This window comes from Betta splendens, chromosome 19 (genome assembly GCF_900634795.4).
Source record: "Betta splendens chromosome 19, fBetSpl5.4, whole genome shotgun sequence".
Taxonomy (NCBI): domain Eukaryota; kingdom Metazoa; phylum Chordata; class Actinopteri; order Anabantiformes; family Osphronemidae; genus Betta; species Betta splendens.
In genome coordinates, this window is record NC_040898.2 from 6,023,842 (window position 1) to 6,041,356 (window position 17,515).

The 17,515-nt window shown below is 46.1% G+C and overlaps 1 protein-coding gene across 1 annotated transcript in view; it reads right to left on the reverse strand.

Moving 5' to 3' along the window:
- The window catches only part of LOC114845419 (ras-related protein Rab-26-like), a 33,841-nt gene that overhangs the window by 7,993 nt on the left and 8,333 nt on the right, over window positions 1–17,515 (reverse strand). The window contains exons 3-5 of the mRNA XM_029133398.3: window positions 10,357–10,398; window positions 9,198–9,264; window positions 4,703–4,755 (exon numbers count right to left, since the gene is read on the reverse strand). Coding sequence (XP_028989231.1) covers window positions 4,703–4,755; window positions 9,198–9,264; window positions 10,357–10,398 — 162 coding nt within the window. The remainder of the gene's footprint in view (window positions 1–4,702; window positions 4,756–9,197; window positions 9,265–10,356; window positions 10,399–17,515) is intronic.

A 17,515-nucleotide genomic window follows, 5' to 3' on the forward strand; every position in this document is an offset into this window, starting at 1 on the left:
GCGACGCAAAGTGGGCGGTTTGAAGGCGAGTTGGGCAGACGAAGAACTAATGGAGACGGGAGCCTGAGGTTGAAGGTCTGGGTTACAGTAGATGTCTGGAGCTTTGATTAGTAAAAAGCAAATTTGGTCTGAAAAGGGAAAAAGAGAGTCGAGTTTGCTCTCAGCTGCTCTTTAGATGCTCCGCGCCTCAGAACGCGGTGAGTCAAAGTGATGCCGAGGACCCACTGTACAGGCCTTGAGGTGGAGGGGAGGCAGGGGAGCTTTCGCCGACTACATATATAGTGTGGGAGGGGGTGAACGGCGAAAAAAGGGCACAATTAGCGATCAGAGACATGGAGTGGTGCAACAGCGAGGCCTGTAGTGGAGCAGTGATGAGATTCAGCTGGTCGTCAGCCTTGTGAGTGGGAGGAGAAGATGCTTGAGAGACAAAAAATGAGAGAGGAGCATTTAGATGTTAAAATTCTGACTGGACGTGATCAACATCCAGGCAGTGTGAGAGTTAATAGATGGTAATAACTGTTTAGTACAGTTCCTCGTGGTTAATTAGCCACGAAATGCAAAGATGGGCTAATTCATTTGTTCATTCATTCATTTCCTGCTATACATAAAGCTCTTCACATCTCACGTCCAAATATTTGCTGGCACGTACGTGTTCACGTATAATGACTGCAGGTAGATTTCTGTGCCATTAGAGGAAAAAGGAAACGCTAAGGCGGCTTCAGGCAGATGCAGCCTTGACAGAAGGGAGAAGGCATGATAAATAGAGGACCAAGCAGACGGCATAGAGAAAACGTGAGGGCTGTGAGCAAAGAGAGAAAATCAACAAACGTGTTTGTGAGTCGAGGGAGAGAGAGGCGACGAGAGGGGAACAATATTTGATTTGGTGGCTATGAACTGACAGCATAATTGATTAATTTTCTGTTTGGACCTCGGAGAGCAAAGTGTCACCCCCCCCCCCCACCACCACACACACACACACACACACACACACACACACACACACACACACACAGACAAAAGCTTTGGTGTCCCTGCAGCTCAATTAGCCAAACCGGCGCCGTGAATCAACGCAGCGCTGGTCCTCGCGAGGCTGTTGAGGAAACGGCAGTTTGTTGACTGTGACCCGTACTTCTGATCGTCAGAAACGAGTTGCAGCAACACGGTCGTTAGCTAATATTGAAGCTGATCGACGTGCTCGCACACCGCGTCCATTTTTGCTTCACCGTAGTGGAAATCAAGCAGAGCCTCCTCATCAATAGCAATACAATTGTTGCGTGTGTGGATACGTCCGTCGGAGCCTCGGCTGAATAGCACGCGTTGAGCAACAGCCTGAAAATGTCTTCACACGTGTAACTGCAGACCGGTCGGCATGACAACCGGTAAAGCACATAATGTTGTGGACAAATCCGTGTTTCATACATTGATGGACCTTGTAATCATGTGGAGAATTGTTTATTGTTATTGATGTTGCTCCCAGGACAGTGGTGATGATGATGATGATGATGAGTGGGTGTCAAGAGACAGAGGAGGAAATTCATCCCTCAATTACAGCAATAGAACAAAATTAATGTTAAATTCATCAGCCGCTCAGACAGGATTAAGGATTAATATGAATGCACGAGAAGAATGATGCATGTTTTATCTCAGACCCGACAGTGGTTGAGCCGTGTACCAGTATAGATGATGGGAATCGGACCCTTTTGATAAAGTCCAAACCCCTACAACTAGTACAAGCTTATGGTAGTGGGAGCATCATGTGGGTTTATACTGTAGTCACAAACCTTATCAGAGCCTTGTTCGTGCATCAGTGAGATTAATGTCCCCCGTTATTATTCATATTACAGCCAGTGATTAAGCACTGGTCAAACCTTTAATGCTGATTTTGTGAAGTGGTGCCATGAGAGAGTCTTCGGGCCGTTACACCCACTTCTTACCATGAGTCAGCTGGGATGATTAGCTACTGTAGCAAACTGAAAGCACCAAATAATAATAGACCCATCAGCATTTAAAGACCAGACATCAAACACATGAGTTTCAGTCCGCTTTCTTCCAAAAAAGGAGGCTGTGGATCCTGTTCTCTCTGCAGCTGAACAATGTTTAAGTGATGCATTTATTTAAGTGCTCTTCAGAACTGGGACGAGATGTGCATTTATTATCTCTGTGTGGCTGCAGCTTTTATGGTAACCTGACGCTACTCAAATCTGACTGTTCTGCATTAGAGGTTCTTCAGAAATGTTACTTAGTTAAATTTGGTTTTGTGACTCTTATTCTTTTTTTTTTTCCAGTGACGACACTGACTTGTTCGATTTTCCATTTGCATAATAGAGTGTATGTCTAAAAAAGGATGAGGCCGAATGTGAAGGATATGTATTGGGTCCATCCACAATCACAGCAAATGCACTAGTGTTTAAAAAAAAACAAACATCATGCAGCATTTAGCGAACAAAACCAGACAGTGAGCGAGGAGGAGACTGAGTACAGACAGAACGGAGGGACAGAAAGCAGCAGCAGCCGTGGTCATGGTTACAGATGGTGGAAGCACAATGAAAGAATGGGAGATGGAATGTACTGGGAAGTGTGTCACCATCTTTCCTATCATCCAAATGCTCTCAAGTAATAAATAAACACTGAGAGGCAGCATTATATGTATGTATATGCAGTGGTCACATGACCAACCTGCAATAACTGTCATGCATGATTTGGTTGAGTTGCTGTTACTGTGGTCAATATTGTAATTGTGCTAGAATCAAACAATGCTGTAATTATTTGGTTATGTAAATCTGGAGAAATACAGATTTTTTTAGTTCTTATCCTGTTAAAATGCAATGCTTGAAGATGTCCAATTGACCTTTTCCCTTTGTTAAAAGCTTGTTTAAAACATTTGGCGTTATGTGTGTACAGTCTGAGCATTTCTGCGTGAAGGTTCCGCTTCCTGCTCCACTACAGCATCGCAGTCATGGCTGAGCGCACTGCACTGAAGTGAGGCCGTCGCCGTTGGGCCGCTGAGTAGGCGACAAAACGATGGCTCCAGTTCACCGCCGGGCCGCCTGCATCACCTTGCTGCCTCTGAATTATATGTAAAATGCTGGAAGTGAAAGAAAACTGCAGCTTCACTTTCCACCAAAAAAAAAAAAAAAAAAAAAAAAGAGAGAAACGGTGTGCGAGCATGGACGATCAGCGCCTCGGCTGAATGTATTAACATTAATCAGCCCCAATATGCTGAACAGGTGCCGTCCACACACACACACACACGCACGCACGCACACACACACACACACACACACACACACACACACACACACACACACACACACACACACACACACACACACACACACACACACACACAAAGTGGCCAGTAGACTCCCACTGAGTCTGCATCTGCTCTAAACTCCATTACAGAGAAGAACCAGAGCGGCCTGGATGCTTTGATGCACAGGAGTGAATAGAAGCCCTACGCCCGTAATTAAAGGAACATTTGTTTAAGTCTAATTTAGAGAAAAGTCTTGTCGGGATTAAGAGGATTTATCTTCTGGGACTAAATGTGAGGTAACGCAAAGGCAACGCAGAGACACGTGCTAATTCTTTGTAATATAAAGGAAAGACGTTGAGCCACGTGATCATGTCTGACACGACTGGACCCGAGAGCCCGTGTTCAGCGCTCTTCAGGCTCAGCGAAGCCCTCTGATCTCATGTCTCTACCCTCTGCGCTTTGATTGGCCCAAAAATACCTGCCGTCGTGATTGAGAAGCCGCCCGCCGTTCCCAGGAAGCGCGCGAAGCCCGTGATTTGTGCTGTGGCGGCTGCGCTCGCGGCGGAAAAAGAAACTCTCATCAATATCAAAGAGTTTTATTTTAGGGGTCACGGAGCAAGCGATGACCCTGTGACCTGAATGGCCGCCTTTAACTTATTCCCAGGAATAAACAGTCAATACTAAACTTATTGGGACATTCTGTCCTCGATTTTCCATCCAAATTAGATACAGAATGTACCCGATAGCGGCTGAATTCATTACGAGCTCTTCACAGCATAATGATGGAAAGCAGCTGTTTGGACAGAAGCTCAGCTTTGTGTCCGTTCCCCTCCAGAGGCTGCTCCCCATTCGCTGCTAATGAAGTCATTTGCACACCTTTACACACACGCACACACACACACACACACACCTGCTTGGTTCATTTGTGCGCGAGCACACGAACGCACCCACACGCGCATACGTCCGGCCCGCAGACGGCTACAGCGCCGCCCCCGGTTCCCGATGCACACGCTTTTAGAACCGGCCTCATTCTGCCCTTAACCCGTCTCCGCGTGCGTTAATCAAAGGACGGGAATGCATCTGCAGGGGATGAAGAGGGCGGCTGGGAAATCGCAGCGCCGGCCGAGTTCAGAGGAGAGGCAACTACAAAGGAAGGGTTGGTGTGGGGGTAAAGAGGGCTCTTATCTGCGGCCCCGCGCCTTTCAGACCCGTCACATCCCTGCATTTGGAGCCGCCGTGGTCGTCCTCTCTTCATTCTCCTCATTCCAGTCCGACTCTGGACCATTAAAGGCACCTCGGACCATCCTTTACTAAAAGATCCCCTCACACAGGAAACGCGGCCCCCCAGCAACTTCCAGTACATTTTAGAAAACACATTTGTTTATGTTGAAGCTTTAATTGAAAATGGTCATATTTATAGTTAATAGGTGAATGTGCATTTGTTCTTACCCGGATGTTGTCAAACGATGCCTTGTTGGTGACGTCATACAAAAGGAGAAGAGCTGCGGAGAGAGATTTTATTTTTAGTAATAGATTTATTTCCTCGTACCTGAAAACCTGGGAAGCTTCCTTTAACTTGCAGGTTGATAGTTCAGACACGAATTAGGCACCTTGACACTTTTTCACATGATTTATTTATGTACTGTAGTTTTGTGTAAACTGCTCGAGGATTAAACTCTTGCGGTATGCGTCACGTCAAATTGCAGCTAATCGCCATTTAATTGCGTTAGGCTGGTTGTTCAACACGAGCTTCCGGATCTTACACTGGAGAAATCAAAGCAGCGAACAGCCGCAAAAGAAGCTGCGGGTCGGCGGAGCAAAGCGCCGCGCTCCCCTTGTTTCCTGCGCCCCGACAAAGTACAGTGTAAAGTCTAATTACCCGCGAACGCACCACGCTGCCCCACGCGATCACGTCGCCTCAGGTAAGTTTCTTAGCGCAAACTGGAGGGTGGGCTTCGTGAATGCAAATCAGACAGAAAACCTGATTACACCTACGGAGTAATTGTAGCTCGTTTTCTCAGCTGGATAAAGTTTCACTTGGAGGAATTAGCCGGAGCTAATTGCCGCCGCAGCTGATCCTTTTACCCGTCTCCTCCACGTGCATCTCCCTCTATTCTCGTTCCCACACTCGCTTTTATAGCTCATTTCTCCCCCCTCTTGCGTCCCCGACCCGCATCTATTTTGGATTAAGCTCTCTGTTTGTTTATTCGGACCATTTGAGTCTGTGGGCGCTGATTAATGAGTTGTAATCAATGCGAGCGCGAGACCGAGAGAACAGAGGGGGGAGGAAGAGGGGGGGGGGGGGGGTGTAAGGAAACACGCACCGAGGGAGAATCAGACAATGTGCCCCGCGAGTTAATTCCCTCCCGTGGAGCTCCCGTGTTTATCAGCGTCCAGGACAGCGGAGTAAACCACGAGGACCCGCCTGCTTCCACCCGCCCCTGATCCAATTACGCCTTTGTCAGGAGCTCCTCACAGACTCACTTTCTCACAGGAGGACGCGTTGTGGTTGCAAAACAGCAGGAGCGCAGCGGAATGAGGAGCGTGGACGCCAGGAGAGCGAGTTAAAGGGCAGAGACACGAAACTAGGCTGGTGGTAATGAGACGTGGACAGTAGTTTTAGTCAATCTGCACCGTTTGATGATTCTTACTGTAAATGACAATAGAATTATTTTTATTTAAAGGTGAGTTTTACTTTGGTTTCCTGGCATGGTCTGAGTAAGCCCCGCCCCTCGCCTGATTGACAGCTGCATGGGTGACCCGAGGTCGGCCGTAGAAGTAAAGAAAAAGGCAGTACTTTATATTGTCTATTAATAAAATAGGTCTAGTTAGTGGATGCTGGCATATCAGCCTGTAGTATATGACAGCTGTCAGAGCACCCATAGGAACGATTTGACGCCTCCTTCACAATAAAAGTTCATGAAGGAGTCTCTGAGTAGCAAGCGGTGGAGTGAAGTAGTCCATACAGAGCAGCGCGATCCATCATCTCTCAGATGAGAAGCTGCTGTAATAAGCATGAATGACCTTGGCTGCTCTGCCCTTATTGAAAATAGGTTGCATAAACAGAGTTGCGCGTACGCATGCAAATAAATATGAGCCCGAGGAACAGCTCACAAAGCGTCGCAGAGCTCAGCGTATGTTAATTACTGGCCTCAACCGGGCGCCTGTGCCGCGTTTTGCAATAGCGCAGGTTCTGGTGACTTTTACAGGCGCAACTTTACTGCTGCCATATTTCCATCAACGTGCAAATGGCAGATAAAGATCAGCAGCGTCACCGTTCTGCTCCATCACCGCCTTGAAAATTAAAAGCACACCACCTACGACGGCTTCGCGCTGAGGACACCTACTAATGAAAAGCCTGTGTGTGTGTGTGTGTGTGTGTGTGTGTGTGTGTGTGTGTGTGTGTGTGTCTGGCTGATGACTTTGATGAGAGCCGGCGCCCCCTCCTTCCATCACTTTCACTGCCTCCCTCGGCACCAGCAGCAGTTGTCATTTCTGCCTCTTCCTCCCGTGGCGGCGCGTGACCCGCGGGGCTCTTTTCGAGCGGCGGCCATTTTAGACAGGGGCGGATGAATCACCGCGGCGACAGATCACTGAATTCTGCCGGCGCGGTGCCAGCCGACGCACTCAGCGCGTGGAGACAGTTGAATAAATGGTAAAGAGAAAGCAACAGGTAAGGGCAAGTGTGAAGATGGATCAATATTTGAAGAGGAACTGAGGTTCAGACAATAGGTTCAGTGGAGAGAAGGGGACGTGATACTTCACACAGATGTGCAGGAGCAAAGCATCAAAAGTGACTTTGACTGTGACCTGAGCATCTATTTTATTAGGCTGGAAGCTAGAACACTATTCATCTATTCTTTCTTCTTCTACTTTCTTTATTGCTTCCCCGTACGTTCACAGCTATTGTCTTCATCATCATCATCATCATCATCATCACCTCCACAGCTGGCTGTTCATTTCATTTGTATCACGCTATTATTGGGTAGTTGGGGGATGAACTGCACTTTGTGCTGTCCTTGAACGCACCAAACGCGTGGCGTGCGTAGAGGCTGCACTGTTTTGCAGCCCAGCGCTAATAGAGTCAACTTTCTTGACGCCGGCGCGTGTGTTTGTGTCTGACTCTCATTCTTCCACCCTCTCAACACTCAGCGTGACGTAAACGAGGTCCATCCTGCGGCTCGTTTTCGACGCTAAAGCCTCGTCGAACGATCCGGAGGCGTCGCACCTAGAACTCGGCCCCACGACATCCATTAACTCAGCAATCGCGGCCGAGCGACGTGCTAATAAGAAATATCCATCACTCACTAATGTGACGTCTGTGTTACAATGTGACTGATGGCACAAAGCTAATGGCGGCGATGATGCTTTTTTCAGGGACAGTGATTCCTTAATGTGCTCGTTTCGTCCCGGAGGACGGGCGCCTGAAGGCAGCGCGTTCGACAGCGCGGGGGCTCCGCGCCTCTTTATTGCCGCGTCGTGGCAGCTCGACCTTCCCCTGAAAGGTGAAGGTCGACGCTTCCTGCCCTTCGCCTCCGCGGTGGTCCCGGCCTCCGCTAACGTGAACACACGGCCTGATTTAATGCATGTATTTAACCCGGCCCTTCAGCCTCCATCGCTGACGCTGGCATCAGGTGTGTTTCTCCCCCCGTCCGTCTTATTTTACGTCTCCATCCCCTCTCCTCCACTCTGCCTCCCGCTGCCTGCTTCTCCCCTTGTTTGTGAGCGCCCCGCGGTTTCCTGTCACACGCTGTGGAAACGAGCAAGAAAAGATAGCGTCTGCGGCTGGCGTCTGGGCCGAGCCGGGCCTTCGCGCCAGATGGTCCGGACAGACGGCGCCGGGCCGGGCCGCGGCTACCGACTCGTTCGGGCCGATTGCGTGGATCTTCTGGCTTTCTCATTAATGAGTTAATGACAGTCGAGTTCGGGGCCAAAGCCGATTAAAACAGACATCACATCCAGCCAGAAATGTAGCGCTTCAAGTCAAGTGGGCACTGTCTTCAGCTACTACAGCATCCTGCTGTTGGGTCAGAATCCAGGAGAGGGAAGCAGTCCTCAAACCAGAAATAACGGATTGTAAGGACTCTTTTGTTGCTATTTCAGCTCTAGTGACTGGAAATTTATGTGTTAGCTGTGATTGTTTTCATTTATTGTGTAGTAGCTGTTGCTGTAGTAGCTTCATAATAATGCAATTATCTCTATCTATTATGGACTAAAAGCAGCTTATCAATATATTAAAGGATGTTATCACCATTTAACCTTTAAATGGTGAATTTTGGGATACGTGTCTCAGGTACTTGTTCAGTTCTACCTGATGAGGCCCAGAAGCGAGACTGAGTCCCGGAAAAACGCTCGCTTAGTTCACAGGCATCGACAGCTTTCGTGACAGCTGCGCTCGGCCCGCGCTCCCTCCCCGGGTCCCGCCTGTCAGTCTGAATGAGCTTTATTTGAAAGTCGGGAGCAGACGGACGCCCTCGGAGGAGCTGGTTCCAGGCTCCCAGGGTGCCTTGTTAAAGATCAGCGAGGGCAAGCCGACGTACGGACACGTCAGAGTGGCACCGGGCAACTGGCCACGCACACACACACACACACACACACACACACACACACACACACACACACACACACACACACACACACACACACACACACACACACACCAGCATCAGCATTGTGTGTGTGTGTGTGTGTGTGTGTGTGTGTGTGTGTGTGTGTGTGTGTGTGTGTGTGTGTGTGTGTGTGTGTGTGTGTTCTAACACCTGCTCTTTGGAGTTGGGCCTGAGGCTCAGTGCTCTCTGGACTCTGGAGTGGAGTTGGTTGAGATATACCTGCAGCACACAGGCTGAGACCCTGCTTCATAGACCTGGCCCTCAGACCCCCTGCTGCTTCAGTGTTTTTTTTTTATTTGTCGTCCCATCACACTGTGTGTGTGGAGGCTTCTTACCGTGGGCGTCACGGTAGTAAGCGTGCGTAACGCTCCGGAAGCGCTCCTGACCAGCAGTGTCCCAGATCTAAAAACCAACAGGAGAACATCATTATTCCATCAGCATTCGTTATTAGAATGTTTCCACGGTGTTTCCACATTTCAGCACAGCGTGATTCTGCTGCCGTTCTCAGAGAACCCTGTAGCAGCACTGCTACTGTGAGGCAGCACAGTTATTATAATTACAGCCGCTCCCTAATTCAGCGTGATGGTGATGGTGTCTGTGGTGGTTGTGTTCCGTTATGTGAGACCTCTGGTACAGTAGCTGTGCTGCATTCATGGACAGTTGTTTAAATGAGCTACCTACTGGCTGCTGTTGTTGGTTTGTGTTTAAATTCTAGAGATCTGGACAGATCAATCAAATTTGACATACTCATATACAATAAAACGCCTGTTAGATTTTATTATTTTTAGAATATTTTGTCAATGGTTTGTCAAACTATCTACAGTCAAAATTGAAATGTAGAAATTATGGAAATGTTTTATTTTAACATTTAGCCTTTAGATTCGAACCTCTTCATTGATCCGTACAGATTTGCTTTGGTCTGCTGCTAATTTTCATCTGCTTTCCTGAGGGTCATGATCAATTTGTCACATTTTATTGCACTGTGATGCATTTTGCTTTTATCAATACAGCAACTCTCCATTTCAGCCACGTGTGAGAATTGCTTTGTCATGTTCCGATAAGTCCATTCATTTGTCCAACCTTCAGAATGAACTATAGTGGATGATGTTACAGTTATTAAGAAGCTCAACGGTGCATAGTCGCCTGCAGGTCTCTACTCGATTCATTTGAAAATATCCAATTTGACAGACTAAACACAGAACCGTTAAACAGGAGGCTGTTTTTACAGTAACCAAGTTGATGAATTCATCAGATACTCTCTAATGATGCTTTTGAGTGACAATGAGCAACCTTAATAATAATCCAACGGAGAGTCTGCGTCTCCAGTCGGCCAGCGCAGCGGCTAATTGGCTGATGGAGATTAACGCTGCCTCATTAGCTCCCTCCCCTCTGCTCAGCAGCCAGTGGTATTTACACCACAGGAAGTCAGCGCTGATTCATTACAAAGAGCATGCACACACTCGCATGCTCATAGCGATGCACGCCGCTTCTTACCTGCAGTTTGACCTTCACAGCATCAATGCTCATAACTTTATTCTGAAAGACAAAAGAAACAATGTGCACTCAGAAATGGTCCTAGAATTCATTTCTAGTGAGAGTTAGAAAAACAAGTCCAGTGGTGAATAGTAAAGTTGATGCTGGTTGGCTTTTTGTGACTTCTGCACGACTTTCATTGTTTAGCAGCAGTGCACAGACACACACCTTTGTTGCAAACTGTTGCATCACCTATCAACACTCACAAACACACACACACACATGCATATGATCTCTTGAGCTGCAGCAGCTGCTTCGTCATTTTCTGCTACTCTTCCTCATCTTTGCCGTCTATCGCTGCTGCATCTGTGATGCTGCGTCTGCTTATTTATGACGATCCCTGGGCACATTATGCATCATCTCCACCCTGACTGCCGTCCAATACCTCTTCCTCTTATGAGCGCGGTAAACAGCGCGGCAGAGTTTCTGCATGCAAATTCTAAAAGGTGTTCCTGTGGGCGGGAAGACGAAGACCTCCGGGAGCTCGTCTGCTGCGTCAGCAGATTCTGTTTTCATGGCAGAAAAAAAAGAAGAACTCAAAGAACCTCAAATCAGTCCTAGAGAGGAAGAGGAAAAGCTTCGCAAATTGGGCATCGAGAGACAAAATCTAAAAACAGATGCATCATTAAGAGGCTGATTTTCCATAGAGTTTGAACAATTTAATTATAGCAAATTATAGCTTGGAAGAAGAATCAGAGTTGGCCAATTAAGCAGTGTTCCAAATGTTACAATCATAACTGAGATTACAGGAAGATGATGACATAATTGCATTGAACATATTAATAAAGTGGAAAGAAACATATTTTCATTTTTATATTTTAATTACTTGATTTGTTTCGTTTCTCAGGGTCCTGTTGAGCCACAGAGCCTAAACCTGCCCAGTGGTTCGGTTCTGTTCCATGGATGTTTGGTCCCGGTCTTAACAGGTCACATTCTCAAGTTAAGACTGCTTTTGCAAAGATGAAAACTGTATCTCATGACTCTCAAACACAAAGATGGGCAAATGACAAGAAGAAACTCTGCAATAAAAGCAGCCGCACACAGAACCACGGTTGCGGTTGCCAGGTTTGCGCGACCCTGCAGTCGACAGCGATCCGTTTCCAGCCCATCAGCTCTCGGTGTTCCCACTCACACTGTGGCTCTAGAGGCTGTTGGTGGCTTTGAGCAACTGGCCCCATCACTAACAACATACTCTCCCTTCATTCTTAATGCATTTCATCCATATTGCATGGGGGTGAGGGGGTTATTGGTGTTTACCTTACAAATGGGAGGCATTTAACACCTTCTCAGAGTCATTCTGACTGCACTATACGGCAATAATGTCTGGAAGGAAGAAGGCTGCGTTCCTTAAAAGAAACACCTGCACTGTTTATTCCTAAGGGGAACTGTGATGAACTCTGCAACAACCCACATCAGACGTACTCCCGATGAACCAAGACCCAGCGTGAAGTCGTATCCATTTGTGGTCCTTGTGCCCACGAGGTCATTGAAACCTGTGTTCACTGCTGTCTTCACCTCACATTACAGTACTTCTCTATAAATGGACCTTTTATGCACTACTTTCTCACCAGCATACGAGAAACACAGCTTATTGTTTTGTGTTTTTTTTTCGTTCCAGGATCTTGGTGGTGCAAACATCAGGGGACGCTCCAGCGGGAGCGTTTGTTGAGGTTCTAGTAGAACAAAGCGCCAGCTTCCGCCGGGTTTGATCCATTTTTGGAAACACCTGCAGGTGAAACGATTCCAGATCCATTTGCTGCTGCACTTCGGCTCCAACGCTGCACATTTGATTTATTCAGCCGTCCAACACCGAACGCCTCAACTACAAACCACTGATGTAAGTAACCACAGAAGACAGTAGCTGCACATTAATGGTGGTGGTGATTGTATGACTGATGGGGATTGAAGCTGGAGTGTGATGTTGGCAAACTGTGATACTCGTGTTTACTTCACACGGGATGGAAGATGTGAGCAGCCCTGCGTGTGGGCTGGTGTTTGCGTATGTGTGAGTACACAAGACTGTCCTGCAGAGTGTTTCAGGGGTTTGTTTGTTGTTGGCAGTGGCAGAAAAAGTGATGCAAGGTCCTGGTTTCCTCCACGCGCTGGTCATGAAATATGAACCAATCACAGAAACCTGACATTTTCACCATAACCCTGAGAACCTATGTAGTGTTTGAACTTATTTCTGTGGCAAAATGTTCATCAAATGTACATCTACAGGGCTATAGCCAGTGAAGCCCCTAGGACTCATGGGAAATGTTGTTTTTGAAGGTCACTACCAATTTGGCCCTTTCCAAACAGTGTCATACTTACATAATGATGCGGTGGTTGCTGTATCTGCAGGAATTCTCAGCTTTTAGAAAGAATTGACCTAAACCGTGTTCTGAGGGGACAGAAATAACAAAGTGGACTTCATCCCTATTCATTTAATTGCAGACTTCATTAACCGCGAAAAATTTAGTGAATGTCAATGAGGACTGAGATTCCATCTAACGACCCCCGTACACTCTTCTCCTCCTCTCTTACATGTAAGCAATAATTTGCATGAGTACTCTGGTAATGATTTTCCAATAACCTGAGGCTCTAACTCCATCTTATTGCCACTCATCTCCTCTCCATCCCCGCTTGCTTTCTCATCGTCCTCTCGACCTTTTCCCCTCATTCCCTCTCAGTTTGTTTCCCCTTTGTTGCTCCACGCTCACCAAAGCAGCACAGTAGGAGGAAAAGTGAGAATGCGCAGGACTTATGAGAGCTCGTGTTTGAAGTCACAGCTCCAGCCTCCTTTCAGGCCTTTGCCTCCTTCCTTCTCAACGGCCATCTGTCCCGATACGACGCTGATCGGAGGGTCACCTGCTTCTGGGCCAAGACCACAGCTCGTGGACACAGTCCTCCCACGGTCCGAAGACACCGTGGGCACCGTGTATATTTCTGTCAGCTGAGTTTCCACATGGAACAAACAGCCCCAAGAAAAGTTAGCATTTAGCTAGAAGTCGTATAACTGGCGTTTCACATGGTAGTATTTTACTTGTAGTAATGAACATATTTCATATAAGCACTTGTTTACACTTGGGTTCTCTTGATCTTTAGAGCTTATTGAAGCTGTACTGAAAGTCCATGTTCTTGTCCTAATATCACTACTGAAGGTGGACGCTTTGCACTCAGCTGCTTAATACGTTTGATTTGTTTGCATTTTTCCAGGCAACTGATGAAAAACGTGTCTGTGCCCATTATTGAAGAGGCTCAACTCGACATGCTCGCCATGTGCGGGGCAGCGAGTCTCCCCAAATATTCAATTTGAGCGTCCGCTCAGCAGCTGAGCCGCGACAGACAGCACTGTGTCAAACCTGGATATGAGATTGCGGCCCCTCCCTCCCTTCCAGGTATGACCTGCAGCAAAACAATCATTATGGCTCAACTTTTGTTCCATGGAAAGATGATGATTTTTAGCCATTATTTCAACAAATGGAAACCTTCTTATCAGTAAACGTACAATCTCTAGAACTCGATGAGGCACATTTTGAATTACTGGGGCCACTTCCTGTTACTGTCGTACAATGCTCGCTCTTAATACAATGTCTGCTCTTCTAGATGATTTGCCCATTTCCCTCAGGTGCATTATCGCTAAAATAAACAGGAGATTGAAAAAATGTTGACCCAAAAGCGCCTCTTCCGCCGTGCGGGTAGGTTTGCTGATAAGCCAGGCCGCTGTTGTAAACCTGGCATTTGTAATAGGCTTCAGTCGATATATATATATATTTTTTTAACTGTGCGACGTGGACATACGGATGATGTCGAAGCAAACAACAGGAAAGCAGCAGCACCCGCACAAATAAGGAGACAAAATAAACAGCCCGAAAGACAGAAACATAACTCCAAATGACAGCGCACCCACCGATAGATTAAACATACAAGCCTCGCCTATTGACAAATGACGTTAATATTCAACAACCATACAGTAAGAATCAGCCAGCTCCAAGCTCTCTGTCAGTCACCGAGCCGGACGGGCCAGGCCTCATTATAAATATGAACCAGGCAGGAGTCGCTCCTGAAGATCACTGGATCACCGACACATTGATCGATAGGATCAATCAATATAATCCACTCTGTCTGATGTTAAAATGCAGCTGCTGAGCTAACCTTTGCATATGCGGTATAGCAAACACAGGCCCTGATGTAAAATCCATCCAATGTAATGATGCTTTTCTATGTGGCTCGTCTTTCATTCGTCTGATTGTCTCATGGTTGAATGTGAGAAGCTGTACAACCAGAATAGATCAAACAAGGAGGTCTTTTTCGGTACTTTGTACTTCTGTCGATCTTGTCATGTTTAAATTTTTGCTGGGTCTCCCGTCTGCGTGGGTGTGAAGTGCTGCAGCCAGCATGCTATGGAGACTGCGGTGCACTTTTTGTGCCACGCCAAGCTTTTAACCAGTTTACCAGTAGGGGTAGTTCATTCTGCCTGCGGCACCCCCAGGCATTCTGGCTCATTGTACTGGATCTGTGACCACCTCCTGGGCTTTGTTTCGTGATAACTTCCTTATCCAGCCTCAGCAGTGCTGCTCCGTTGGCATCGCTCACTACGCTTGTCTATGGTTCCCTTCATTCTCACCTACTGTTTGGGTTGGGGCGCTTGCTTCATTTGTGATGTGTCTTAAGGAGGACCTGTATTCACTGTATATAATATGTAGTGGAGAGAGATCACGAGCAATAGAAATCTCTGTCTGCCTGGTTCTAATCAAACTATCACTGAGCTCACCCCCATAATAGTGATTTATGGCCTCGGAGGGAGATGCGACCAGAAATTATGGACTGCCTCAAAGATGTATCGGTGTCCTGAATGGAGACGGAGGTCCAGTTCCCAGACATAGTTAATATGTAAGAGAGTTACATACAAACGTTACCCCATAACACTGACGTTCCGTCTCAGTGTGGTTTTCTCATCTTTTCTCAACTTTATTGTTGCAGATTGAGACGGTGACAGACTCCACGCTGCCTGTTTTAGCTTCACCACCAACACCTGCCCCGTGGGAGCGCTGGAGCCCTTGTCTTTGGTAACAAGGTGGTGCCCTGTAAATTATTTATAATTAATTAATCATTCAATCATTTATTTATTAATTAATCATTTACTAAAGTGTTTCACTTATTATAGACATCTTTCATATATAGTTATAAACATTGTAGCTAATAACCAAGATTCGTGAATCTAAATGATAAACATAATTAGTATCTCCACTCAGGAGCTGTAATTCTGATTATTATAATTCATGCTCTTTGCATATGCCCAACAATGCTTTGTTCTCTGTAAGACACCTGACCTCAAATGTTGGTTTCCTAATATTGTTTTGATTGTGTGTGCTATAATATAATAAAAACTTTATTCAGACTTTGCATCTTTTCTCATTCCTCAACATACTTCAAGGTAGCAACAGTACATACAACCTCATTCATATCAAAAACTAGCCAGAGCAGTGGTGTAGTGGGTTAAAACACTGCTGTGGGAATGTGAGGTTTCAGTTTCAAGTCCCCATATACTGTAATGCTAAATATGTTTCAGTTACACTATCATGCAAACTGTAAATACAACCTCAGACAACATTAAAATCCAACCAGAGCAGTGGCTCAGTTAAGATGTTGCTGCATTAATGCCAGGTGGTGAGTTCAAGTCCTGGTTAACTTTAAACATGTTTAAGGGCCTGTTACTAAACAAACAATAAGTACAACTTCGGATACACCCAAATCTGACCAGAGCAGTGGCTCACATAGTTAGGCAGCTGCTGTGGGAATGTCAGGTTGTGGGTTCAAATCTTGCATAATTCTAGGAACTTTTAGAGGTTTGTAGCTTTAAAAGCGCGCTGAACACTGCTCCAGGTGTGAAGGGTTCCTCAGTGGTGCACTGGGTAAGACGATGAGCGTAAGTCGCAAGGCGTGCAGACCTCATGATCAAATCCTGGGCACTGCCGGTTCCTGGACCACACAAGAGTCCTGAAGGGACTCCAGGGGGGGCCGTGTCCTCCCTGGTCTCGAGGGAAGTGGAAAGGAGGCCTTATGAAACCGAACAGCAACACAGGCTGAAATTTTACTTTTAATCATTCATTTGGCATTGATGAATAAAACAGTTGGAAGAAGGAATGTTGGCACAACATGAAACTTAAGACAGTTTAAGGTTTTTTATTATTGCCAACCAGCACAATTTTGCAGGTAGGTAAAGCATGTTTTGAGAAATTGTAATTTCTTACAGTTGTTATTATTATTGTAACAATTATTATTAATGTTAATTAATTGTGTTTGTAAGAATGAGAGTGGCATCAGCTTTTAACAACTGCTCTGATAAATTTAAAGTTAAATAAGTCACACTCCATCAAAATACACATAAACAAATACAATAGATATCAGTCATACTGTATACCTATAATAAGTGAAAATTATAAGACATTTGTCTCAGCATTGAACCAAAATTGTGATCACAGGCAGAGTCTGTGCTTTTCAATACATCCAACTCTTTTCTTAAGTACTGTATACAGCATGGTACTGTACTGTATGTACTGTATTAGGAAACCATTCAATCCTTGCCCAGGCTATATTGTATTATCCAAACAACAGGCAGCAAAGCCCATTAAGGCATGTCAAATTCTCCCAGTAAGTCTTGCTGGGCTTTTAAACCTCCCCTTAAGCCAAAATGTTATCTCTTAGTATTTAAAAAGTGACACAGGGCAAGCTCCTTAAACTCTAAAGGCTGCTCTTAGCTACATGCAGTCCCCTTGGCTCATAGTGTGTGAGTATCAGAAGCTAATTAGCTGACTCTTTCCTGACTTGTGTGTCTCATTGTTTCCTTGCAAACTACTTTGACCATGTGATTGGTAAACAGTGCTTTAAACATTAGGACATTTAGAATGGCACTTTCAGATTACGCTAAAGCGGGACGCATGGAGAGAAGGATAAAGCTTAAACGGAAATGTGTGGGGAGATATACGGCTGAAAGTCAGGAGACGTGAAGATATGAAAGGCCACAAGATGGAAAGGCTCCAGAAAATCTTTATTCTGTTTGTGCAGTCATGCAGTTCATTGCTTTTTTCCTGCTTGTGTGCAGATATAGAATGTGTGTGTGTGTGTTAAGTCGCTG